The sequence below is a fragment of the Canis lupus genome, chromosome 4 (assembly GCF_003254725.2).
Source record: "Canis lupus dingo isolate Sandy chromosome 4, ASM325472v2, whole genome shotgun sequence".
NCBI lineage: Eukaryota > Metazoa > Chordata > Mammalia > Carnivora > Canidae > Canis > Canis lupus.
In genome coordinates this window covers 88069281-88096700 of record NC_064246.1, presented here as the reverse complement: position 1 = coordinate 88096700, position 27420 = coordinate 88069281, and the positions used below count along the sequence as shown (strand labels likewise).

At 53.2% G+C, this 27420-nt stretch overlaps 1 protein-coding gene across 3 annotated transcripts in view; it reads left to right on the top strand.

Moving 5' to 3' along the window:
* The window catches only part of FBXL7 (F-box and leucine rich repeat protein 7), a 352858-nt gene that overhangs the window by 60957 nt on the left and 264481 nt on the right, over nt 1–27420 (top strand). For all 3 annotated transcript variants that reach the window (XM_025436392.3, XM_049109430.1, XM_025436394.3), the window contains exon 2: nt 24937–25026. In XM_025436392.3, the coding sequence (XP_025292177.1) occupies nt 24937–25026 (90 nt within the window). The remainder of the gene's footprint in view (nt 1–24936; nt 25027–27420) is intronic.

Here is a 27420-nt window from a genome sequence, read left to right as displayed (position 1 = left end):
GGAACAGAGGGAGATGGGTAAGCAGACCCTGTGCTGAATGCAGAGCCCGATGTGCGGCCCGATCCTACACCCCTGAGATCATGACCTGGGCCAAAATCAAGAATTGGATGCTCAATGACTGAGCCACCTCGGTGTCCCCGTGCTGGTCTGTTCACTCCCCTGCAGCTGGAATCATGGTTCAGAAAAAACACTCGTCATTCTCCCACTGGAGAACCTTCCAGTGACTTCCTAATCCATATAGACAGATTCACTAAAGCCAGATTCTTTATTATTGCCTCTGAGTATGGCATGCTTTGCCCCTTTCCTACATTTCTCTCGTTTCTGGGGAATATACCTGGCTAATTCCAAGGTCAGGGGCTTTGCGTATCTGAAATCCTTGGCCTGGAATGTGCGTGTCTCCTCTGTGCATGGCTGATTCCTTCCCATCCTTTGGATTTCAGCCCAAAGTTCCCGACCAGCAAAGCCTTCCAGGACCCCTCCTGCGAAGCGGCCCCCACCCCCCTGTATTCAGTAGTACTCCATGCATTTCCCCCAGGTCCCTGTCTGCTTTGAAATTCCGTGTATATTTATTTTCATTTCCTAATTATGTCCTCCACCTTCCTGAAGGTGGGAATCTGGTTGCTTTATTTGCTTCTGTGAATCTTAGTTTTGACATGGTGTCTGGTCGCAGAGGACGCAGGACTACGGTTAAAGCGTCCTATAAGTCAGGCACAAGTGTGTCCCTCTTTTACAGATGAAGAAACTGAGATACGGTGAAGTGAAATACTTTTTTCCGGGTCCCAGATCTACTAAGAGATGAAAACACTGTTTGTTGTATATTAATCGAATGAGTGAATGAACCTTTATTGGTCTAACATAAGCCTTCTAGAAATAACCGTTTTAGAGACTGAAAAAGGGGACCGGAGGATGGGTCAGCTAAAAGGAAAGGTCACGAAATAGATGTTTTTCCAGCAAAGGTGAATGTTCTTCCCTTGCCTTCACTCTCCCATCCCCAGCTGTTTAGCATATGTTTTTGTTTTTCAAACTTTTTTTTTTTTTTTTGTTCCTAAAAACACTCTAAATTCTGGGATCCTTGACAAAGCCTGACTGTTATGCCAGGTTGAAACTCAGCCACCCATATTTGCTCATTTTGCATCAGATTTACTGTCCAGCAGAGGCAAAACTGAGGTCACTGAGTGAAAACTAGACTCTTGCTTTACAGCATTATGTCTGGTGTAATGTTGAATTCAGAGATTTATTACTCAGTGTTGGTAGGTTGCGGGGAGACGGTTGTGTGATTTATTTACCGTCAGGGCTAAATGATCGAGTTTTTAAAGTGAATGCTATTATTCCCTAAATAAGTTATCACTTTAAAAATATTTTAGGCTGACTTTACTACCCATTTTAAAGTATCGGTGTGTAAATTCATGGCTTTGGTAATCACACGGAACAACTGTGGCACAAGGCAAAAGTAATGTTATCATCTCTGCCCGGAAGCAGTTTATGTGCAACTGGTGTGTGTGTGTGTGTGTGTGTGTGTGTGTGTGTCTATTACGACTTTTTTCCCAGTTGTAATATGTCTCTGTGCCTCTGTCCATCTTCCATTTACGTGCAAGTCATGGAACAATTACTAAAATACGAGTTTTTGAAGGCCAATGCCATCAGAACTTTGCTTTGTTCCAACTTTAAAGAGTTTGGTCCAACCTCTTTTTTAAAAAACTCATTTTCCAGGATCCCTGGGTGGCGCAGCGGTTTGGCGCCTGCCTTTGGCCCAGGACGCGATCCTGGAGACCCGGGATCGAATCCCACGTCGGGCTCCCGGTGCATGGAGCCTGCATCTCCCTCTGCCTGTGTCTCTGCCTCTCTCTCTCTCTCTCTGTGACTATCATAAATTTAAAAAAAAATTAAAAATAACAAAACTCATTTTCCCGTCTCTCTTGATATTGATAATCTGTTGTATTTTCATTCTTCATCTGGACATCAGTGCACCAGTGCTGATCACAAAAGCCCTTTCCAATAGAAATTTCAGAAGATTTCTTGTTATAACTTACAGAGATACTTACAGAATGTATTCAGTGAGACAGAAGGGGGACTGTACGAGAGGACAGGTAGCCAGAACGCCCATGTTCTTGACCCGAGCACCTTGGGTGTTAGTAAGCAGGCCGCGTGCGCCTCCCTACCTGTGCGGACACGGTAGCACAGTGCGGGGAGCATCATGCGGAGGTCTGTGCCTAAAGAGGCTCGATGAACCGTCTTATCTGTTTTCCTGTTCTTTAAATCAGAAGTCATGGCTCCGGAAGCCGGCCCTCAAGAAGTCTTCTGGTGCTGGTGGTGTCAGGCCAACATGTGTGTGGCCCGAATAGCTCTTTTGGTTTCTTGAACATTCCCCTTGGGTTTCCCAAGCCAGCCTCGGGCTCAGCCAGTGGGTCCTCAGTGGCGTCATCAGAGGCGATGACGCACATGAGAGCCTCAGGCAGTGGCTGTGGACACGCGTCCACCTGTTTCGGTGGTTCCTCCATCTGCTCTACAGCTAATGGACGTTGCTGTGAAGAATTGGCTAAATCTTGATTCTCCGCACTTAAAACAACAACCAACACTAATAGTTGATTCACCATCCCAAATCCATGCCACGCGTTTTTCTCAAAAAGAATGACCTTTTTACAATGTGTCTTAAGATATTGTTGACTTCGCGGGTCAACAGTGGTATAAAGAGGCGCTTGGAAGCAGCAGGTGGAGGGGAAGAGAGCCTTTCACTCCGACTTGGCCTGACCTGTAAGGTTAAGAGAGAAAATAAGAGCATTGGAGCACTTCAGCGGCACGGGGGTTGTGCGGAGAGGACGGTGGGCACGTGTGCCTGGCGTGCGAGGGCTCGAGTCTGTGTTCAGGCCTCCTCTGGGTGCGGGCGTGATTCCGAGTGTGTGGAGGAGTCTTTGACCACGTTGACCACAGCTGGGCCTGGCTCTTCCCTTAGCGTCCGGATTTCCCGGGACTCAGAATCGCGACAGACCCGAACGATTGCAGCCCCACCTCTTCCACCTCTTCTCCAGCTGCTCCTTTACCACAAGCCGGGCCACACTTAGTCCTCTGGTCGCCTGAGAAGATCCTCCTGGGTGCCGTCTGTGACTTGGCCGCCTACTTCACTCCGACGTCCAATGACAAATTCCTGGTGTTTCTGCTGGGCTCCCATCTCTCAAACCTATTCTTTTGTGTCCGCTCACCACTGCTACTTCCAGAAACCTCTTTCTAACCAGTCTCACTGCCTCCAGCTGGACCCCCTCCTGTCCGTTTCCGGTGTGGTGGCTCGACCTGCCTTTCTGCAGCCTGGGGTGCCCGTCTTCGTGTTCCAGCCCCTGCTGTCAGGATATCGCCCAGGTTCCCTGCCAGGATCTGCGAGACTTCAAGTTTCCTGGCCATCTCCCTTCTGCGTTCCTTCCTTCTTCGGTCTTCTCCAGCCCTGCCAAATTATCTATGGTTCCTGAACACTTAGTGTTCCCTTTTGCTTCTGGACCCTCCACTCCGCCTAGGGTGTGCACTCACCATTATCGAAATTTCCAGATCGCCTTATTCCTCTCATTCCTCCCAGCCGAGCCTGAGCCAGGTGGACCTACAGTAAGCTCTGGAGCACGTTGCCTTTCTTTTGGCATCTGCAGAGAGGAGTATGCTTCTCGGGCTAGTCCTGCCCCGGGCTGTGAATGTCTTGAGAGCAGAGAGGGTATTGCTGTTAGGCTCCTGGCTCTTAATGCCTGGTCATTAAAGCAGAGACCAAATCAATGTCTGTCGTGTAAATTATTGAGCCAGGTAGCTGTGTTTGGGGAAATCTCTTCTATTGACCTTATGGTTGTATTGTTATTTTATTCCGTGCTTCTTTCCCTTCTCCATTTATAGCAGAGAGACTTCTGTGGAAAGGAAGCACATTTTTAATGGCGTGAATGAGTCTTGACCACATTGCCCTTTATTTCCCTCAGTGTTTCAAAGACTTGAGTCTAGTTTTCCTGGGACTTGGCATCTCTGCAGGCCTGAATCATCGCAACATGACTTTTCCCGTAGGTCATAGCAGGTTGTGATTGTTCTAAGTTAAGACTGGAAAATTTTACAGGTCATAGGGCAAGACGTTAAAGTGCAAGTTTCACCTTATAAAATGGAAATAGAGTTGATCCTTGAACAACACAGGTTTGGACTGCATGGGTCCTCTTCTGTGCAGAGTTTTTACAGAACAGGACTGGAAGCATATTTTCTCTTCCTTATGATTTTCTTAATGACATTTTCTCTTCTCTAGCTTACCTTAGTAGGAGAATATAGCATATAAAACATGTAACTTATAAAATATGTGTTAATTGACTATGTTATCAGTAAAGCTTCCAGCCAACAGTAGACTATTAGTAGTGACGGTTGGGAGGGCGTCAAACGTGACACCTGGACTTTGGGTCGTATGGGTTTGGCATTCCTAACCCATACATTTTTCAAGGTTCAAGTGTAATTTCCTTGTTGAGGCTAGGACCAAGGGGAAGGCTCCGAGTAGCAGAAGGCTTAGGAGTAGACCAAGCTTGTGTCAGCTCCCAGTTCTCCCTCTCACTTAGCAGAGCCAGGAGCTTAATGACATCAATCCTCTCGGCCCCAAATCTCGTGATGTGAGTCTTGAAATATGTGGCCCCATATGTAGTCACCTCCCTGCCGTGGTGCATAGGATCCCTGAAGGCCACTGCAAGGAAGGCATCTCAGGGACTCATAAATCTTTGGGTTCAATCAGTGCTCATTGACTGCCCATTCTGCACTCTGAGGAAATTTGGAGCTCAGAAAACTTAAATCCTTTAGTTAGAGAATTCTGAAACTTAGCCTGGAACCTGGGTCTTCCTGCTGTTTGTCCTCTGGTCCAGTTTGATATTCTCCACCTTGACATTAGATGGTTACCCACTTAATTTATGCTGACACAGAATGAGCAAGAAGAGTTCTAGAATCAGATGGGCCTGGTTCTCTCTGGGCTGGCCTTGAACTGTGACCCTGGACAAGCTCAGCTTGTGTGCATGAGGCCTGATTCTCTTACCTTGAAAATGGAGATCATAAGGTTTGGTTCATAAGGTTCTCGTGATGATCCAATTGGATTATGCATGAAATGCATGAAATCCATAGTATTGAGCCATGGAAGTTCAGTCTCTCCACTTAGAAGAGCCCCTGAAAGCTTGGTGGTAATGCTGTGCCCTAGGACCCTACACGGGTTTTGTAGGAACCACAATCCCCCCCTTCCCTTCCCCGCGGTTTCTGTTACCTGTGGTCAGCGGCGGTCAGGAAGCTGATGATCCTCCTTCCGACAAGTCGTGCGGAGGTCAGCAGTAGCCTGACTTCACGTCCCAGCGCCTCCGTCATGCGGCTCATTTCATCTCATCCCGTAGGCACCTTATCATCTCACAGCCTCACAAGAAGGGTGAGTACACGCCATGAGATATTTTGAGAGCGAGAGAAAGACCACATTCACATAAATTTTATTACAGTTTGTGATTCTAGTTCTTCACTTTTATTGTTATTGTTAATCTCTTACTGTGCCCAGCACATAAATCACACTTTATCTAGGGATGCATGTATAGGAAAAAACAGTGTGTAAAGGGGTTGGTACTCTGTGTAGTTTCAGGCACCCACTGGGGGACTCGGATCATACTCCCAACGAATAAAGGGGCCCCACTGTCACGGATTCGGAGACCTTGATAATCACAAGGAGGAGAACAGTTGTCTACACATCTAGTTCAAACCCTTAATGGATTTTTTTTTTCTTTTCTTTTCTACATGGATTGAAAACTGAAATTCTATTCCTAACATTTAGCTCAGCTCAGGCCACATAGAGTGAAAGGAAATTTTATTAGTAAGATTATTTCCATTATTTGGAGAAGTTGACAACTGATGCTATATGCTTACCTCACACTTTTGCCTTGAGCTAAAATGTTGTTTGTGTTTTAAAATCAAGAAATTAAAAAAAAAAAGAGCACTAATGAATGACAGATTCCAGGGTAAAATATGCATAATTCAAACACAGGGGAAGGACCATCCACATTATGCTGCTGCAGGAGTATGATTTGCTCGGATACTAGGAAGTATTTAAGGATGGGCAATAAAACTTATTTTCCTTGTAGAACAATAGTCCCTGCATTCATTTGAAGTTTTAGAGCCTTTAAAATGAAAAACGATGGACTGAAGGCCAGTTAGCGGTGCTGGGAACAGCTGGTGAACATTTGCTTACCATGTTATTCTCTTGTGTGGCCTTCTCCTTTCTCCCTGCTTTCAGATTCTCTGTCACTTGCCTCTTCTTTGGAAATAAGCAGACCTTAGTCCTTCTCTGCTCAGTGTGGAATTCTCATTAAGTTGTCTGGTGTGAAGGCTTAGATGAGAATTTAATAAGCTGACTTTCCCAAGAGTTTGGTAAGAAGTTAAACAGCATAAGGGATGGGATGGATGTAAAAATGTGCAGGTTTCGTTGTTGTTGTTTATTTGTTTAATTAGTATAACAAATATTTTTCATCCTTTTTTATGGGAGGTTGGTGGATCGTCTCACTTTATGCTGAATGTTATTTCTCTGTGTTCATGGGTAACTCACTCTGAGAAGCGTACAGTAGAAGGGATTAAGCTATCCTGGGCATCATCCAGTGACATTTAGTTGCTCCATCACCGCCCTTAGAGTACAGTCCCAGAGACGTGCTTATAGTCAGGTTGCATCATGTGAAATCGTGGATCCTGGCCTTTTTATTTACCTATAAAAAAGCCAATTTCTTATAATTTAAAAGAATATTAAAAATCCAGTCTACTCACTTCTTTTCTTACGGTCACTTATTTTGTCCAGTGCTCACGTCATGTTCTAGACACACTAGACCCTTAGTACTTATTTGCTGATGAGACAACGGGCCTGGAGTCGATCTTAGTGGTGCTAAGGAGGTAGGTTTTAAGGCATTGGTGTCCACCTCTACACCATGTGGTGGAGGTAAAATATGGTGAGGCGGAGGTGGCTGACAGGAGATTAAATGCCTTGGTTGTCCAGGCTTTTCACTGTTTAGGACGAGAGGACATGTGGTGGGTCAAGGAGGTCAAGAATTTGGTAAGGCATCTGAAAAGCAAACAGTTGAGAAGGTTAGACGTGTATCTGTTCTGATCTCGGGCGGTCTAGGCCAGTAAACATAACCATGCTTTGAACCGGGTCTCAGTTCCTTCCTTGGTGAGGGAAGTAGATTTTGCGTGAAGGGTGGGCGTTCTCGTTAGCCACTCACCACAGTCTAGGTTCCTAATGCAGGGGATTTAGGGATAAGAACAGGAGCATGGATTGCTATTCCCAGCTCACACTGGGGCTGGAGGTGAATGGTGCAGGGTGCCTGTGGGCCCTGCCTTGGAGAATAAAGCTGGAGATAGGCTTAAGGAACCAGGAGAACTGATTCTAGAGCACACGCACGTCTGTAGTGTCCGTAGTAGAGACTCACAGGTGGCCTGGGACCTATTCCAGAATCCAGGGGTCTGGGACTGTAGACTGGCCTCTCCCTAATAGCCTGTGCCTGTGGCGCGCTGTGTCCTGATGCAGGTGCCAGAAGCAACTCTCTTCTTCACAGACTATGGACCTCCTTGGTGGCGATGGAAATGCGGCGTCTGTGTCGGCGTCCTTTGACAGCTTGAGTTAGTGTCCTCCTCCTGCCTGCCTCTGTTGCACTGCGGTCACCTGCGCTTACGGGATGTATCCGCGGGTGAAGGGGTCCGGCGAGGCCTCCTCTTCCTTTCCCGGTCAGTGGGCCCTGGCCTGGGTGGGAGAGCCGTCCCCTGGGCCGTGGGCAGCGGGGCAGCCACAGCAGGGACAGGATACACGAAAGCGATCTGTGGATTCCTGGACCGGCTCTAAAGGCTGGCCGCGGCCGTCCCAGTTGTAATAATGACCATCGGTGGTCCCGACACTCCAGGGCCGCGTCCCTGAGGCCGCCTGGGTCAGGGCGGGGCTGCCCAGGGGGAGCGGCCGGTCCAAGCTCCGGGCAGTGCTGCGTGTGACGAGTGTGCCAGAGAAACAGGCCGACGGGCGGCAGGAGAGCCGGCGGCGGAGGGCTCGGCGTGGCTCTCGGCCGATGGGCGATCGGGATAGTGTCTCAAGTGCTGCTCTGGCCTCTTACTCTTGGGGCGCCTACCGGCGTGTCCGTCCACACCCGGAACAGCACCAGGGGGTGATCTGCTGAGAGCGGGCCATGTGCCAGGCATCCGCTGGGCTCCACGGGTGTGGACACGCAGGAAGCCCGCCGCACCGGGCCGCCTTCGTGGACAGTGACACGGGGACCGTGCAGGACCTTTCTAATGTCAGAGCAGCGACCGGTGACGATTCCAGCCCCAGGCTTCTCCCCGGGAGGCTGGCGAGGGGCTGACGCCCGGACTCCCCTGCAGGCCTGGGCCCGGGCTCCCCGTGCACCCCGGGAACCCGTGGCCATCTGGGGGCAGCAGTCGGGTGGCGGGCGTGCTCGGCGGGGCCTTGGAACCCTCGGCCTGGGCTGCTCGCATCACGGCAGCGGGGCCAGCCTGGCGCACTGTCGCCTGCCCGGGAGCCCAGGGTCCGCGTCTCCCCTCAGGTCCTGGTGTGCAGCCCCCTTAGGCTGACGCCGGCCTGAGGTTTGCTCGGGATGCAACAGAGGAGAAGGCATTCTGGAGGAAATGTGGTGCTTGCAGGGGGACAAGCCGTAGGAGAATTTCATGCGGTGTAACAGGGCTGTGCGTGTGCGTGTGCGTGTGCGGACTTCGCTTCACTTTGTTTCTTTTTTTTTCAAAAAAGATTTTATTCATTTATTTGGCAGAAAGAGCACAAGCCGAGTAGGTGGAAGGGGGAGAAGCAGGTTCCCCGTGGAGCAGGGAGGCAAAATCGGCTGGATCCTTGCCCCTGGGGACCACGACCCGAGCTGAGGGCAGATGCTGCGCTGGCTGAGCACCCAGGCGCCCCGTCTGTTCTGTTTCTAAGCAGACGACACGGGCGCCTGCACGGCGCAGTCAATTAAGCATCTGACTCTTGATTTCCACCCAGGCTGTGATCTCAGGGCTGTGAGATGCAGCACACGTCGGGCTCCGCCCCCGGTGTGGAGCCTGCTTCAGATCTCTCCCTCCCTCTCCACCTGCCCCCATCCCACCTCTAAAAAAATTTTTTAAAAATATTTTATTTATTTATTAATGAGAGACCCAAAGAAAGAGGCAGAGACACAGGCAGAGGGAGAATCAGGCTCCATGAGGGGAGCCCGATGCAGGCCTGGATCCTGGGACCCTGAGACCCAGGGGGACCACTGAGCCACGCCACCCGGGCTGCCCTAAAAAAAACTTTAAAAGAGCAAACAAACAAATAAATAAATAATTATTTGGAATTAGTTACTAATTCTTCACTTCTGTATTTTTATTTATTTTATTTTATTTATTTTTTTCTGTGTTCTTAAATACCTATTTTCTGCCTTAAAATAAAGATGAACGTCAACTTTCAGATACTCAGCATGTTTCTATGTCGCGATTCCTACCGCACCCTCTGTATGCCAGCTTACTCCGTGACACACAGGCAGACTGGATACCGTCCGTTACCTCCCGGCCCTTCTCCACGGCCTTCGTGGACTTGAGGGACACCAGGGGACCGGGCTGTAGGGCCGTGCCACCGCCAGGGCCACCCGGGTGGCTGTCGCGTCCAGGGGCAGGGGAGGGCGGCCGGGTTGTCTGCCCTCCGCCGCTGTGCGGGGGGAAGGAGAGAGGCCGGGCTGGATGCCCACCCGGTTCCGAGAAGGCAGGGGGAGCCTGGGCTGCCGTGGATGCCCAGGCTTCGGCCCGGGGGTGCGCTCGGCTGTGGCATCTCCAGGGCCCGCTTTCCCCTCCCCTGGAGAGGAGGACGCTTCCACTTAAGGCCCAGCTCTCCCCTAACCCACCCCAGCCCCTCAGCCACTGAGCAGGACCCGGAGGGCAGTGCCTGCAGGGACCCCAGGGAGCCAGGGACGCCGCCTTGTCCCCCCAGATGCGCCTCGCAGGGCCGGCCCGTGTCCTAAAGGGCCCCTGCCCACGTGGTGCCCCGCGGCTTTACGGAGGGCCGCACAGCGCCGCTCGGCTGCGGGGACCTCAGGTCCCGGCGACGTCCTCTCCCCCGACCGCGTGGTCGGCTCCTGCCGGGCCTGAGGTCACCCTTAAGGGCGAAGTGGAGAACACGAGGGTGGCCCGACTCGGTGTCGGCTCAAGGACAAGTGCGATGGCCGCGTGAGAGGCCTTCAGCCTGTCGAGGCTTTCGATGTGCGTCTTGCCAGACCCTTTAAAGTACTGGTGTCACGGGGTTCCCGGGCCGTGACTGCGTGTTCCCGTCAAAACACTTGGCTTCGCCTCTATCAGCGAGCTGAACGACGTTTCAAATTCTACAATATCAAGTGTGGTTTCTCTCCAATCATCTGTTGCCGTCTTTTCCCAATTTGCACGGTCGTCTTACTGTTTTTTGAGTGATTCCCTAAGTTCCTTGCACAATAAAGACATTTGCCCCTTGGGATTTTTTTCCCCGTGAAGGATTGTTTAGCTTCAATTATATATGTTACTGTTGTTTTGTTTTTGACATAGCGTAGTTCCAAATGTTATGTGGTTGAAGCTCTTGGTGATTTTCTTTGCACTTTCTCCTGCCAGCTTTAGATTAGTAGACGTCTGCCTTCCAGAAATTTCATGAATTTTTACTTATTTTTTTAAAATTGTATATTTTGACTCATAACTTTATTTTTGAGGATTACGATGAAGATATTTAAAAAAAAAAATAGATACGTAGCTGTCCCAGTTGTTAATTCTTCCTTTCTGCAGCGATTTTTTGTAGCATGTTTCTGTCTTCACCTTTGTATATGAATTTATCTCTGGGCTTCCATGTTCCATGGACATTTGTGTCCTATCTGTAACACCCTGACCTACAGGTGTGCCTTTATGCGATCGTAATGGGCTTGGGCTGGTCCCCCCGCATCCTCCTTCTGTACCTCCAACTAATTCATTATCTGATCTGTTCTCATTAGTTTATTTTTCTCCTAAACCCTGTTTGATTTCCACTGGGCAATAAGCTACTGTAAGTAGTTTTTCTATGAACTTAAAGTGATATAAGTGGCAGTTCCTTTCACTGATCAATATCCAGACTCACCTTCCATCTCATATTGATCTATGTGATTTTTAAAAAAAAAAAAATTTCTGTATTTGAAGATTGTATTTTAAAAACTTGCTAGTTTTATAATTTGGATAAATCCAAAAGGCAAAGGCTATATGCACGTAAGTATTACCTAGTTCATTCAACGACTGTTTATCAGACAGCTCCAACCACCTGGTAGTGTGGACAGCACTGATCTCAATAGACAGACAGATGCTTCCTCTGCGGATCCCTGGGGGTGAGCTCTGAGCAGACGGCAGTCCGTGGCCGGTCACCGTACAGTCTCACGGGCCATAGAAGAGGGTCCGGGCTTAAGCCAGAACCAATAGGACACTGTTAGGGAGTTTGAAACTGAGCCGGTGACACCATCAGGTGGTGCAAGTCTGTTGGGGACATCTGGAAAAGATGGGGACGATGAAATGGTGAGGACAGGAGGGAAAACAGAGCCAAAATATTTAATTCCATCTCGTTTATAAAAGATACATAAATCTTGAAGCAGGCAAGATTCTTTTGCCTGTCTCAAACCATGCATCTGAAAACATTTCCCTAGATAGTATCACGTTGAGAAAAAAATACCATCACAAATGCCTGAAATTCTTACTTTTCATTTAAATGAGTTAAAGCCCTGTAAATTGCGTTCCAGCAAAGTCTCTATAAACATACTCAGGGCATAAACATACTCCAGAATTCCTATCTGGGTTCTGCAAAACGGATTCAGGAAATGCAGTGTGCTTTCTAGGACGAGTGCGAGTCTTACAAGAAGGTGAGGAAAGGCCTGGAATAGTGGGAGACACTAACACGTAGCTTGAACCTTTAAATCCCTGCACCTTATTCTTCCTTCAGGCTAGATGGGGTGGTCAGAATGCCCCGTCACCCTTTTGGGTGAAGCAATGGCCCTGTGCTAGAAGATTTTGGGGAAGAATCCTAGGAGATTTTACAGCCGGCAACCAGGTATCAGTACGTCAAGAAAGGGAATGGGCAAGGGAGCAACAGCTGTTGGTGGGGTGTATCCATTTTGGCCAAAAGGCAAAGCCATTATATTTTTAAAAGAAAAGGGGGGATTAGTTCCTAAGTTGCTGTATTCAAGAACGATTTCAGTTTCAGGCAAGATTTATTTTGCTTAATGTATCTCATTTTATAGAAGCCAGACCTTTCCCTTCACTGGCCCTGCAAGCCTCAAGTGAGGTCATGACCGCAATTTATATGATAAAAGGGCTGTAAATGCAAAATTTAGGGAGAGTGATTTTTTTGTTGTTGTTAATGCATAAAGCTTTGAAAAATACAACATAGATTATAGGTGGAAGGCGAATTATGGTTTTTAAAAGAAGAAAGACCTACCAAAACATCTTTTCGTGGCCGAGAGCAAATTAACCTATTTCCCTGGTCTGGGAACCTTATCAGATTCACCATGGGGCTATACATACGGCTTCTTATTTTACTTGGTTGTGCTTGTTCAAAATATTACAATTCATCATTGTTGAAATTACTACTTTGTACTTATTTAGCCTTTCATAGAGACGGTCTCTAGAAAGAAAGTGCTGCTTTCACACGGAAAAAAAGTATCTTACCTTTAGGATGAAGTTTTTTCCTTGCTTTGCAAGTTGTGTCTTTTAAGCATAAGATTTTTTTTGGCAAATCAAACTTAAATAAACACAAATGTAAAAATGAAAAAAAAAAAAAGATTTCTGAAGCTCCAATATGCAGGACTAGGTGCAGCAGACGGACCTCTTCCCTCCTCCCTCCTTGATTCACCTAACAGGATTCCAGTAGTAGCGCAGGTGGCAGGACTGGGTTAAGCTGGTAATATCTTAGTGACGCCCTTCTCTGATGTCCTCCCATCGTCTTGTGTCTCAGTGTGCATCCTTACGCCTGGGTGACTCCCGTTCTAATACAGCCCGGCTGCTAACGAGCACTATGGGGCTCTATCCTGAGAGAAGGCCTTGGTCCCTCCTGTTAAACAGACTTGGCCATTGAGCTGCTCATGCCCCTCCGACCCATCTGCCGAGTTGGTCACCAACCAGGAGGGAAGGGCTCATGTTCGCAGAGTTGGAACAGCTAGTGCTGCCTGGGGGCTCACCTTGGTAGACTTGGAACAGCTAGAGGCACTGGGGGGCTCACCTTGGTAGACTTGGAATAGCTAGAAGTGCCTGTGGGGCTCACCTGGTAGACTTGGAATAGCTGGAGCTGCCTGGGGGCTCACCTTGGTAGACTGGGAACAACTAGAGGTGCCTGGGGGGCTCACCTGGTAGACTTGGAACCGCTAGAGCTGCCTGTGGAGCTCACCTTGGTAGAGTTGGAACAGCTAGAGGTGCTGGGGGGCTCACCTTGGTAGACTTGGAACAGCTAGAGCTGCCTGTGGGCTCACCTGGTAGACTTGGAACAGCTGGAGCTGCCTGTGGGCTCACCTGGTAGACTTGGAACAGCTAGAGGTGCCTGCAGGGCTCGTCTTGGTAGACTTGGAACAGCTAGAGGTGCTGGGGGGCTCACCTGGTAGACTTGGAACAGCTAGAGGTGCCTGGGGGCTCACCTTGGTAGACTTGGAACAGCTGGAGCTGCCTGGGGGTTCACCTTGGTAGACTTGGAGCAGCTAGAGCTGCCTGGGGGCTCACCTTGGTAGACTTGGAACAGCTAGAGGTGCCTGGGGTCTCACCTTGGTAGATTTGGAACAGCTAGAGGTGCCTGGGGGCTCACCTTGATAGACTTGGAACAGCTAGAGGTGCCTGGGGGCTCACCTTGGTAGACTTGGAACAGCTGGAGCTGCCTGGGGGTTCACCTTGGTAGACTTGGAGCAGCTAGAGCTGCCTGGGGGCTCACCTTGGTAGATTTGGAACAGCTAGAGGTGCCTGGGGGCTCACCTTGATAGACTTGGAACAGCTAGAGGTGCCTGGGGGCTCACCTTGGTAGACTTGGAACAGGTGGAGCTGCCTGGGGGTTCACCTTGGTAGACTTGGAGCAGCTAGAGCTGCCTGGGGGCTCACCTTGGTAGACTTGGAACAGCTGGAGCTGCCTGGGGGCTCATCTGGTAGACTTGGAACAGCTGGAGCTGCCTGGGGGCTCACCTGGTAGACTTGGAACAGCTAGAGGTGCCTGGGGGCTCACCTGGTAGACTTGGAACAGCTAGAGTTGCGTGCTGGAGCTAGCACGTGTGGCTCCCACCACCTGCGGGGGCGCTATGCTAATGTTTTGGGGGAAATTGGTTCAGGGCTGGGGTGATCGCTGCCCTCAGGGCACTGCGTTAGGCTCCCCTGCCTGGGAGGCAGCACTTAGCAGGTCCTGGCTGTGAGATATGTGGTTGTTGTCCTTCACAGCTTCTCCTCGCCTTTGAGACAATTGTCATTTCCCAACATGGGCTCAAGAAAACGCCCAACTCAGGGGAAGTGGAACAAGTGCAGGAGGACAAAAGCGAGACTCTAGGGAGCCTGGCACGTGGTATAGCCGGGACTGTCATCTGCAGACCAAGATCACCGCACTGGCCGGGCCCGAGCAGGGGTCAGGCAGCGGACGAAAGGACAAGCTGTGAAATAATCCAGCTGCGGTTCGGTGACTTCAGTGTCTGCGTGTGTATCTATATGTTTGAATGTGTGTGTAGGTATATGTGTGTATAGTTCCTGATGTCAGGAAATATATATATGATCACATTCAATTTACATACAATTGCGATTCAATAGAGGAAGGAGGAGGTTGGCTAACAACTGTCTCTGTCATGCAACTTTCAACTAATTTTTAGGTCTTTCTGAATCCTGGGTTGTGGGTGTAAGCCGTTTAGTTTTGCCGTGGAGAGGGTAACTTGGACATGACCTCGTCCAATTTCTCTCTCCCCCAATCAGAGGTGTCGGGGTGGTTGCTGAGACTCTGGAGTCCTCACGGCTGGTCTAGGGAGTCTGAGCTGAGAATTCCAGTTTCTCCATTTAAGTGCTTTCTCAACAGTACTGGGTGCCTTGCTGTGGCTGGGAAGCTTGTTTAATTCTCTTTACCGGGTAAGGATGCTTGGGTCTCTTCTAGTTTCCCTGTACAGAATTTTGATGACAGACTTGCCCAAGGTGGAATGGGGAACAGCATAATATCCCAAGATTGTTTTCTATTAAATAAGACTAATTTCCGAAGTACTTAGCCTTTCCCCTGTTTCACGGTTGGTTGATTGATGGCTTATGTGTGGAAGGAGGAGAATTGATGCCTTATAAGAATTTGTTATTCAGAATTTCCACGGATTTACATGGATCATCAGTGATAATCAAGGTAAACACATATAAATGTCTTTGTTTAAAAATCCTCAAATCCGTGAGTGGCCACAGGGTACAAAGGTCTGTGCTTGAGTTTTGATGGGTGGAGCCACAGAGCCATGAGGGCGAGGAATGTTGCTGCCTGTCCCTTTACTGGCCTGTCAGGGGTGGAGTTGGTGTTTTCCCTGCCTGAGGTCCCAGGGCGAAGTGGCCTCACGCAAGATGGGCTGAGCGTGGCCTAGTGTCCGAGGTGGGGCCTGGCACGGGGCGTGTTGACGGCAGAGGGGGTGGATGAGGGAATCAGGAGAGGCAGGTACGGATCCGTCGGCGCCCAGAGGCTCTTGACGCCAGGAAGGGAAGCCCCGGCCCCGAGGCTGTTCCCAGACGGCGCGGAGACCGCGGGAGCGTCAGAGAGCGAGCGTGCTCCTTTCCCGTGCACCCCAGTACGCCAGGCGCAGCCTCCTGGTGGCCTCCGGGCCGCAGCCGTCCTGCAGGACTCTGCAGGCAAGCCGCTGGCGCAGATTACGGTGATGTGGCCATTGATCTAAAAATGCCTGTTGAGCGACTTAGGGCTCCCGGGAGGTGCTCGCGCTGGTGCACGACCCCGGTCCGTGCTGCGATCTGTGGGCCCCCCCACCCCCCGGCTGTGAGGCGCCGTCTGCCAGCGGCGGGTGTCCGTGACATCTGTGTGAGCTCTTGTGCGGCCGCCCGAAGGCCCGTGGGGGCCGGGGGCTGGGGGCTGGGGCTGGGAGGCTGGGGCTGGGAGGATGGAGGCTGGGGGGCCAGGGGACTGGGGACTAGGGGCTCGGGGGCTGGGGACTGGGGGCTGTAGACTGGGGGCCTGGGGGCTGGGGGCCAGGGGACCAGGGGCTGGGAGGCTGAAAGCTGGGGGGCCAGGGGCTGGGGGCCGTCAGGGAACCACTTCAGCCTAGACCCGCCCGCGACGCTGTGCTAGGTGCTGGCTTTGTCCCCAGCCGAGCGACTCGCGGGACGTGGCATTGCCCGATGCTGCGGGTCTGCCTCGCTGACCGGCTCCACCGCGGGGAGGTTGCCGTGCAGGAGCCTGGCGTCGGGCTCGTGTGGTGGCCGCAGGGTGCGGGTCCCTGCTCCCCGTTCACTTGTGCAGGAGAGGGTGCTGGAGTACCTGTGGGGCCGGAGCGCGTCCCCCCTGCCCGCCTCTACCTTGTATCCTTCCCGGGGCGTCAGAACGTGGCCTTATTCGGACACAGGGTCATTGCGGACGTCACCGGCCAACCCACGGGCCCGCTGGAGTGTGCGCTCCGTGGCTGGTGTCTGAGAAGGGACACGGGCACGTGGGGTGAAGACAGACGTGACGACAGAGGCACAGGTGGGAGTCCTGTGGCTGCAGATGAGTGGGTGCCATGGGGTGCTGGCCACCGCCGGGAGCCGGGAGCCGGGCGCCAGGCACGGGACAGATTCTCGTCTCAGAGAATGGATCGAGCCCCTTGACTCCAGGCCCCTAACTTCTAAGACTGCGAGACAGCACGTTCCTCTGACTTGCAGCCCCTCGTTAGGGGTCTGTTAACGCAGGTGTGCGGAGAAGCTGGCACCGAGGGCCACGTGCCGTGCGCCGAACCCGCAGGGACGTCCTGAGCTCTGTTCTGCCCGTGCGGCGCCGGCCGCTGCGTGAGGCCTGTGGTTTGAAGCTCACCGCTCACGTGGGGGGTGAGAGCGGGATGGCAGGTGCTCCTCATTAGGAAGCCTTTCGGGGCCAGGCTACTCCCCTGGAAATGAACTTCTGGGGGCGCTACCCAGCAGTGAAACCGCGTGAATCCGACAGTGTTTGGGGCGGCCACGCCACGCCGCGGTGCGGTCGAGAAGCGTAGCCGTTGGCCCGTGGGCAGGAGCCGGCTGCTGTTTGTAGGCCCAGCAGCATCGTGGGGCGAGCAGGCCCGCGGCCCGAGTTCCACGGAGGACGCCTAAGAGCTGGCGCGTGTGCCCTGCACCCGCACGCCGTTCTGGGCGATGCCTCGCAAGGTGGTGTTCCCTGGCCGCGTGGGAGTGTAGACAAGCGGTGCCCATCGTGTGGTCGCCGCATGGTGAGCGTGGTCCCAGGGGGACTCCCATCCCTGCAGTCGGCGACGTGCCCGAGGCCCCACAGTCCGCGCAGGGCGCCCGGCTGCCCCCACCACGTGCAACGTGGCCCCTGGGCTCCCCTGCCAGGCGGTTGGGCCCGGAGTCCTGCCCCCCTCTGTCTTCTCATCACAGCCTGTGGAGGACCAGGGTCGTGGTCGCGGTTTTGTCTCCGTGGGCCTCTTCTTTCCCCAGGGAGAGGAGCCCCAAGTGTGGCCAGGGCCTGTGGCCGGCGCCCGTGGTCCCCGGTCCCTTCGCCGCCCCGGGTCCCCTTGGGCTCCTCAGTGCACCTGCTTCGGGCCAAGCTGTCCTCCCGTCGCATCTTGGGGCTGCTCCCGAGCGGCGCCTCCTCCCTGGGCTGGTGTCACAGGTGCGTCCCGCCAGCACCTGCCCCGGCCTGGCTGAGAGGTAGCGCCCGGGACCCCGGCCGCCGCAGGGTGCCGACGTCCCCACCTCCTGGCCTGCACGGGCGCCACACCCTTGGAGTCAGATTCCGGCTGCAGGCGGCACGGCCCAGAGGGCCCCGGGTCCCCGACGTCAAGCGGCGCAGCCAGTGCGCCGTCCTTGCAGCAGCAGCCGCAGGGGCCCGGGGACGAGGGCACAGGCCAGAGCCCGCCCTGGAGACACAGCACGACGGCCACGCAGAGAGGCGTTACGAGCCCTGGAGGGACGGAGGACGGCGCGGGCTGGGGCCCGAAGGACCCGGGCAGTGACGTCAGCCGGACGCCAGGGGACCATGCTGTGTCCTGGCACGTGCCCTCGTTCACACGATGGAGAGCGGATGACGGGCCACCAGCGGCCGGGGGCCGAGGGCCGGGGACATCCCCCAGCGGACACAGGATTCCTATGTCACATGATGCAAGATTCCACCAAGAGGAGTGACAGGTGCACAGGACTGTGGCTGTGGACAGTTCCACCACCTGTAGGGCGAGAAAGTCCAGTCTCACGGCAGGTCTTACGTGACACGTACCCTTGCGGTCGTGGGTTTGGGCGGCTCCTCGGCTTGTCTTAGGGGCGGTGGCCGCTCAGCCGAAGGGACCAGCCGCCTGCGGGCGGAGCAGGTGCTCACTTAACGCGCTTGTTCCAGACGTGAGCTTCCTGCCCCGCGGCCCTGACATCCTGTGGGTGCTCCTCGTCACCCCACACGCCCCTGGGCCCTGATGGGGCCACATCACTGAGATGACGGATCTTGCTGTCCTGCATGTTCGGGCCCTGGAACTGTGGTCAAGGAGGGTGGCAGTTAGCTCAAGAGAACAACCAGGAAACCAGCGGTCCATTCAGCCCCCAGGTGTGACCCACCGACGCGGAGACCACCCCCCTCTGCTCCGGTGTGGATGCTGGTCCTGAGCCAGGCGGTCACGGGGTGCCGGCAGCGGCTCGGAAACAAGTCCCCGAGGGCAGCAGGAAGCGTCCCGGGCTGAGCCCCGACGCGGGCCCACGTGCCGTCTGCGGCTGAAACCCACAGGAATGCACTCAATGCACATAATCTGGAAGTCGTAGAAGGAATCGACTTCGCAAGTGATTTCTTGGGCTCTAAAGAATGTTCGAGACCATAGGCCCGTTGGCTCCTTTTATTTGGTCACGTATCGGTCGATGCTTCTGCTTCTACCTTCCTCACGCTATCAGTACATCACGGTGGGACGTCTGTCTGGTTTGAGGTACCTGCCTTTACGGAATCAGCCTGGGCGCTGGCAAGAGGAGAGGAAAAACTTAGTTTTGCAGGTTTACACGTGGGAAATTTAAAATGAGGAGCCAGGGCAGCCCGGGGGGCTCAGCGGTTTAGCGCTACCTTCAGCCCAGGGCATGACCCCGGGGTCCTGGGATCGAGTCCGGCATGGAGCCTGCTTCTCCCTCTGCCTGTGTCTCTGCCTCTCTCTCTGTGTCTCTCATGAATAAATAAAATTAAAAAAAAAATGAGGAGACAAGGGGCACCTGGGTGGCTCAGGTGGTTCAGCCCCCACGTCTCGGTGACCCCAGGTCACGATCTTGGGGTCAGGAGATGGAGCCCCTGTGTGGGCTCCATGGTTAGCAGGGGGCCTGCTTGGGATTCCCTCTGCCTTCCCCCTTTACTTCTCCACCTGCACCTGCTCTCTCTCTCTCTCAAAAAATAAAATCTTAAAAAAATGAAATAAAATAGTCCGTCCAGTGGGCTCCCCAAGGAGTGGACGTCGTCTTTGCCTCCAGCCCTGGGCAGCCGGGCACATTCCCCCGGGGAGGGTGTGGTGCGGCCCGGAGCAGCCCTTCCTCCCGGCAGGTCCCGGGGCTGAGCGATCAGCCCGCGGGCTGGCTTCTCCAGAGCGTGACTGCGAGCCACGCATGCCTGCCGGTCCCCGCGCTGGTCTTCACTGGCTTTGCCGCGTGTTCGTTCGGGACCCTAGTTGTTGGCTCCACCATCTGGATTTGAGCCTTTAACTGCGTCGGGAGGACCCGAGATCGCAGCATCGTGTTTTCCCACGCGTGGCAGGTGCAGTTCTGACATGCGCGTCCCCCCTCGTGGGGGTGTCGGCCGTCGCTGCGCCCGGGGTGCTGTAGGCGAGCAGTTAGCCAGAGGGCAGACTGGTCAGCCTGGCTCGTCCTAGACGGGTCTCTGCTGGCTACTTGGGGGATGTATGATGCGACTTACGTGCATATGTAACATCTACTCTCATGTCCGCATAATAGTGTAATAATGATCAGTGGCTCAGATTTCATGTTTCCTGGTACAAATTAGACTGCGATGGACGGGTCAGTACTAAACAGCCGCAGGGTGGGCTCTTGGCGGCACTGGGTGGGGTTGATTACCCGTGGAGCCCATTTATTCCCCCTGGCGGCGTCCCTCAGGCTCTGAAGGGTGGGAACAGGCCCCCACTTACGGTAGAGGCAGCAGGTGCTGTTTCTTTGTTTTTATCCCTACTTCATGGATAAAGACAAGGAACCTTGGAGAATCTGGGGAATTTACACGCGTGGTCTGACGCTATGAAGAGCAGTTGGACGTGTCCACCTGGCCAAGGGGTAGACGACAGGCATTTAACCAAACACTGCCTGAGGGTGGCAAGCGTGGGACCATCTTTCTAAGCCAGTAGCTTGGGCAGCCCCGGTGGCTCAGCGGCTTAGCACCACCTGCAGCCCGGGGCGTGATCCTGGAGACCCGGGATCGAGTCTCACGTCGGGCTCCCTGCATGGAGCCTGCTTCTCCCTCTGCCTGTGTCTCTGCCTCTCTTTCGCTCTCTCTGAATAAATAAATAAATAAATTAAAAAAAAAAAAAGCCAGTAGCTTGGCTTGCGGGAACATGGTCACATCTCCGATTCTTGCTTTTGACTCTCAGGAGCCACACAATTACCTGGCTCGTCCCTTCTTGAGTCCCTCTTGGGACATTTCTTCTGGTGAGCTTTCCACCCCGAAATAGATAACCTTTTTGCTGAACTCACCGGGAGATGGTCACGCTTCCAGAAGCAAGGCAGGAACAGAGTCTTCAAAATATGAACCCCCGTTATTCTAAGACTTGCAGAGTATTTCCTAAGTGCCGTATCTGGATTATTTCCTCGGGCCTTCAAAACGGCCTTACGAGGCGGGATTTATCATCCCCACCCTGTCTTAGCTGAAGAAACTAAAGGTTTATTCATCTGCCCAACACGGGTGAGTGGCAAATCCAGATACGAGGCCTGGTGTCCTGACTCTGGACCTCGCGCTCCAGTCCACATGAGAGCCGCCAACAGGCCGTGAAACCGTTTCCAGTGCAGGGTCACGTACCGTCGACGCTCACCATCTGTGGGTTCCGTATTTGCAGCTTCGTCTGCTGGCTAACGTGTATCCGTAACCCCCACATCAGCGCTCACCGGGTTTTCGTGGTCATTCACGGGCGTGGGCAGAGTGGGGGAAACCCTGAGTCTCCCGGCGCGCCCCTCCCAGCCGGGGGTCAAGGAGCTGGTGTGTCCTTGTCTCAGCATCCCTACTGTAGATCCGCGTCCTCACGGTCTATTTACCACCACGTCTGTTGATTTGAGGGAGTCTCACTGATGGTTCCGCCATGTCAGGTGGCCTTCCAGCATGGTGCTCGAGAGCTGTCCTTGACTCATCGTGCTCAAGAGCTGTCCTTGCCCAAGACTGGTCTAAGCGTGAGGAGGTGGTGAGGTGCCTCACATGTGTTACCGGACACTTTCCACTGCAGTTTGAGGAGCGCTGTTGGCCTCAAGCTCAATGCTGATCCGTCAACTGTGTCTGTTAATAAGGTGTCTTTAAACAGAGACCCACACGAGGGCAGGTTATGTGCTGATGGGTGGACACACGTGTTGTGACCAGCAGAGACCTGGCCCCGTCTTTTCCCCCAGAAGCAGCGATCCAGGATTGCGGGGACTCTGTAGACCGCGGCTGACAGAGTGGACTGTACTTGTCTGTGATCTCGCTTTCCTTAATTAGTTGGTTTGTTAGATACTCAGTGTTTTGCTCTCAAAGGGCGAATGTTCTCAAAGGGACAAAAGTCGGTTCTCAGTTGGGGAGGCGAGCGCTCCTGTTCATGCAAAAAAGCAGAGATAACCCACGGAGCGCAGAGCAGACATACAGCGTATTGGCAGTATTACAGTTTCTTTCGGGGGGATGATTAGGGAAAAAAAAAGTCTAATGAGTTTCCTTGGGGGGAGGGCAGGAAGGAAAAACGTGATTCCCAAACAGCTGCCGGGCACTGTGACTACATGGCAGGACATTTAGGGTCTTTAGCAGCCTACGTGGCACAGCGTACGTGGCTGTACCATGAATATTAATGACACTATCTGTTTTTATTTTTAATCCTTTTCCGTTTCTTCATAAACCAGCATTACTTCAGTTGGGGTCCATGGTCCCCTGAGGGCTCTGCATTCTGTTTTCTGACCTGAGAATTTCCTCCGAAATTTATTTTACTTTGTGCTTCCACTTTGATGACAATCATAAATACGACAATCACTGTCTACTGGCTCCCGTATCGGTGAGTCCTGCCACACGATCTCGTCGTCTGAGTTTACACCTGTCGTTTAAGGCGAGAATCCTGCTTCGGCGCTTATGGGCCAATAAGGAATAAAACGAGAGCAGACTTAGAGGTGGGGAGTGAGACCGTCAGGGCGAGGGAAGGCCCCGTGTCCTGGGAGGAAGGGCTCCCAGGCTCGTGGGGAGGAGCCGTGGGCCTCACTCGGAGGCCTCGCTGGGCCTGGGGGGCGACGCCCAAACCAAGAGAGCCTTGGCCTCCGCAGCCAGTGCTGTGTTTACATCTTGAAACGCAGCTTAGCAGCCTAATTTCTGCAAAATAACATCGTCGGCCACTGAAATCAATGCCATTGATTTGGATTTTGTGGACTTTCTTGTTTCTGTGGTTGATTTGTTTGCCTCGTTACTTTGTTTTGGTGTCATTGTTGAACCCGAGTCAAAGCCTTTGGAGTCTATTTCTCGCTTTCCGTTCGTGCATCACCGAGTAACAGTAGACGAAAGACGACTGATGCCACCGGCAGCGGTGGCCAGGAGCGCTGCGGGCCGTGTGAGAGCGAGTGTCGGCATCACTCAGACCCGGAGGGCACCGGAACGGACTCGCGGGATCACAGCATCTGAGCTGCGGGGGGTCGCTCAGCGCGGCATCTCCCCCCACATGTGGACATAGCCTCCTGGGAGAGGGGTGAGAGGCCGAGCTCCAAGCTGCTCCCGTCACTCCCGGGATTCAGACAGATCCCCGGGGCTCTTGAGGCGGAGCCCGCCTGCGCTTTCTGCCCTGCGTTTACAGGTGCGTGCACTGCGCCAAGCTGGGCTGTGGCGCCCCCGGGACCGCGTCCCTCAGCTCCACGGAAGAGCTGCCGTCTAACCCGTTGAAGCAGGAGGAGCTCCTCTGTCGTACAGGTGGACGGTCATCACATGGGGTCTCGGTTGCCACGTGACACACGACCACAAGCCTATAGTAGCTTAGCGCCAGGTGCCTTTATTATCCCACAGTGTCCGGGGTGGGAGCTCTGGGCCCGGGTCAGCTGGGAGTTTGGCTGTGGGTCCCACAGAGCTGTAATCGAGACGCCGGCCGGCGCGGTGCCCTCGCCGAGGCGTAGGTCTTCCACGCTCACGTGGGTGTTGACCAAATTCATTCCTTGCCGCCGCACAACTCACAGCTGCTTGCTTCTTCAGGCCAGGGGGCGACGGGGGGCATCTCTTTCCTCTGGACTCTTGGAGAGAGGAGAGAGCTTACCTATTTAGGCCAGGCCCACCCAGGATAATCTCCCTTTTGATGAAAGTCAACCGATTAGGGAATTAACTGCGTCTGCAAACCCCCTCACTATTGCCATATTCTGTTGCTTAGGGGCAACGTCCCTGGAGGGAGCAGACCACCAGCTTCGTCTGTTCAAGGGGCTGCAAAAAAATACCGCAGACTAGTGGCTTACAACAACAGAAATTTGATTCTTGCAGTTCTGGAGTCTGAAAAGTCCAAGACCAAGGGGTCTGCTGAGGGCCGGCTTCCTGGCTCACAGGTGGCTGTCCCGCCCGTGTCTTCACGCGTGGACGGGCCGAGGGGGCTCTCTGGGGCCTCTTCTGCTGCTGCACCTCCTGCCCTAATCTCCTCCCGGAGGTTCCCCCTCCTAATGCCATCCCACTGGGGATGCACTTTTGAGACGCCTTCAGGGGCAAGGAGGGGACACATTGAACCTGCAGCAGGTGCCATGGGCGTGGACTTCAAACTTGCCTCGCTGGGCGGCGAGTCCGGCTCATATTTGCAGACTTCCGTGTGACACGTTGAGAGTGCTGAGCAACGTTCGAGCAAGTGTTCCCATTAACAGTTGGAAGAGTAGAAACTCTGCCGTCAGCTGAAGTAAGACGGTTGGCACCAGGGGTTTGCAGCCTGGGCACGACTGACGTTCCTGCTGGTAACTCTTTCCCGTGGGCGCCGTCCTGTGTGCTGCACGGTGCCGGCCAGCGCCCGCCTCTGCCCACCCGAGTGCCGGAGGACACCCTCCCCACTGCGATAACTAATGGAGCCAGACATTGCCCGATGCCCCCTTGAGGGGGAAACATCCTTGCCTGATGACTACTGTATTAGGTGCATAAGTGGGGGTTTTGTTTGTTGGTTTGTTCGTTTTTTAAAAGAAGAACCTATTAAAGCAGGGAATTTGGTTTTCAAGGTGATACATACAACTGCCTGGAGTCAGCGGGTTCTTACTATTCGGATGATGCCTCATCCTTAGGTGTGCTTTTGTTCGGCACCGCGACACGTATAGGTTAGAGTTGCAGATAAAGAATTAATACTCTAGATGTGTTTCCCACGCGTCCTTTCTTACCCACACGGATGCCAGAGCGAGATCACGCTACCGTACGTTTTATGGTCTTGTCCGAGTTCGTAGTCGAGCTGTACTATTACGGGCTTCGGTTCCACTCTTACGTGGGCCGGACGTCCAACACATAAGGCGAGAAACCTAACCAACTCCATCCTGGGGACTGTGGCTCCCTTCGTGGAAGCAGGTGGTGCGGCGCAGGGCGGGACGGAGGGGCAGGCGGGTCCGGTTCTGAAGTCACAAAACTCAAAAGCTGCTCCTTCCTGTCTTCTCCAGGCAAAGGCAGCTCAAGCATCTCATCCGACGTGAGTTCAAGTACAGATCACACGCCGACCCAAGCCCAGAAGAATGTGGCTACCAGTGAAGGTAGGCATCTGGTCTTCATTATCTCTCTCCCTGTGTCCACGGCGCAGGCTATTTTTGGAAGACAAATAAAATGTGTGAGTCTCAGTTCTGTTCTACTGAGTGGGAGCAGATGAGATTCTTAAAGATGAGGAGGCAAAGGGTTTCCCAAGTTTCTTTTTTGGTGGTTGTGCTGTTGTTATCTGATAAAGGGTTTTGGTAGGTTGCAAGGGCTGTTATTTGGTGGAAATGCAATAGGCTGACTTTTGGAGGGTTTTCAGGAGGTTACCCGTCCTGTGTCTCAGTGTGCAAAACGCTATGATCGTAAAATTCCTGTGCTGTCACTAGAGGTTCCTGCAGGAGCTTTCGAAGCAGGCACACTCGGGATTCAGGGTTTTGACGACGGGCAGGTCACGGTCATGTGATTTGTAGAACTTGAAGTAGCCAATATGGGGGGGTAGGAAGTGAAGTCTGTTTGATTATTTAAAGAATACGTGGAAAACCCTGCTTCTCAGGACAAAGGTCGGCTCTGCTGAGATTCCTGATATAGAGTTTCACTCCGTGTCGTAATACAGGTTGGAATTACTTGCTTTGCCTACCGTCCAGAAGCCTCCGTGTTATTACTCGTCGGCGTGCGGACGTCACCGTTCCTTGCGGTAGTTGTTTGCTGGAACGTTGACCCAGTTGTGGAATCAGTCGTTTTTATTTTCACGGGAAACGCAATTAAGGGAGTTCTTTCCTGAAAAAAGAGCTCCTTTTAAGTGAATTGCTGAATGCGGGTCCAGCGTAAGACCTCGACCCGGGTCCCGTGGGGGCCCCAGTGGGAGGTGTGCGCGGATTCTCGTGACACCGTGCAGAGCCCGTGGCTCAGAGCGTGCAGCGTGCAGGGTGCGTGTGGAGGGACGCGTCCAAGCTCTGTGTGCTCCGTGGTGGCAACGCAGGGACGCGTACCCGGGACGCGACGTTGGCCATCTCGGTGCGTGGTGGCCCTTGATCTGCGTGGCCGCGTGCCCATGAGTGAGGAGGGCCCTGCCGTGTGTGTCTCCTCTCTGGACATTCTTGGGGGGGTGTCAAGCAGACTTTCACAACTGGGTTAGATTCCCCGGGGCTTCCTGCCCTGGCGTGGTTTTGCCAGCATTGTAAGGCGAACAGATTGGGGTCTTCCCCTCCATGCTGCGAAGGCCCCGATCGGAATCCAACCTTAATTTTCTGCCTGTTAATTCCAACTTGAGCACCAGGTCATTCTTGAAATTCAGTTCTGGTGATGTTTAAGTCGGGTAAATGGATTCTAGACGTCTGCTTTTGAGGCCTCCTTCCTAGGAGGGCAAGTCCCTTCGCTGTAACTTAGTTACGAAGCTCTCATCGGAGATCTGTGGTTTTGGGGGGGCGAACGCTTCTTTCCACCATGATTCTGGTCACTCTGGTCATAGTCACAGTTCAGCTAATTCGAGTGGCTGTGGAAATAGAACGCTAAAAGCACGTTAAATAATCCCTCTGCATTTCCCTCTCCAGACTGAAGTCCTCATATGATTGTCTTTTCCTTCTCAAAACCAGAAAATACAAAACCGTGTGGGCCGAGTTGCAGGGTTGGGAGGGGACTGTGGGCTCCACGCACCGCAGGGATTTAAAATTTTCATTTTGTTCTGCTTTTCCTTAGGAAGATTCTTTCGATGAAAGGCTCAGCCAGTGTTTTATACATTTTTGTCACAATGCATTTTCTAGCATTCTAGAAAAATGGGAAAATACGATGTTCATGTGAAACAGAAATTTAATAACCGGGCTAAATAACAGGGGATTTTTTTTTCCGACTCTTAAATGGAAGAACCGCATCTCTGTGAGCGAGGCAATCTATATTTTTGCGTGTCTGCAAAAGTCAGCGTCTTTGACTGTTTGTATGTATGAATCCGGTTTGCTACTGTTTTTTAAATCAATGGAACTAAAAAATATTTCTTAAATGAGTTAGGTGTGGGTTTTACTTCCATGAGATTGTGTCTGTGGGGTGTTGGCTGCGGAGCGGTCTCGGTAGCCGCCCGGCTTTCGGGGGGCGAGCAGCCAGCGCTCGGCTTGTCGCCGCACAGGTGCCGGGTCTGGTGGGCCCGCGAGGGGACGGGAAGGCCCTTGTGCCCTGGAGCCAGCTGAGGACCCGTGAGCGCTCGTGTCCCTGTGCGTCCGGAACTGTGGGACCTCGGGGGTTAAGCGATGGTCCCAGATGAGTGACGGGCTCTCCAGAAGCGGGTGGACCACCGTGGCTTCCTCGGGCTCCTTGACCCTCCTCGGAGGGCTCCTCACCCCTGAACCCGCAGCACCCCCTTGGAGAAACGCAGGCTGAGCCACGCGGGTTTCCAAAGACCAGCGACAGGGAGAGGAGGGTGCTGGGGCCAGCGGGCTGGGCACGTCGGGGTGGCCGCGACCTCCTCC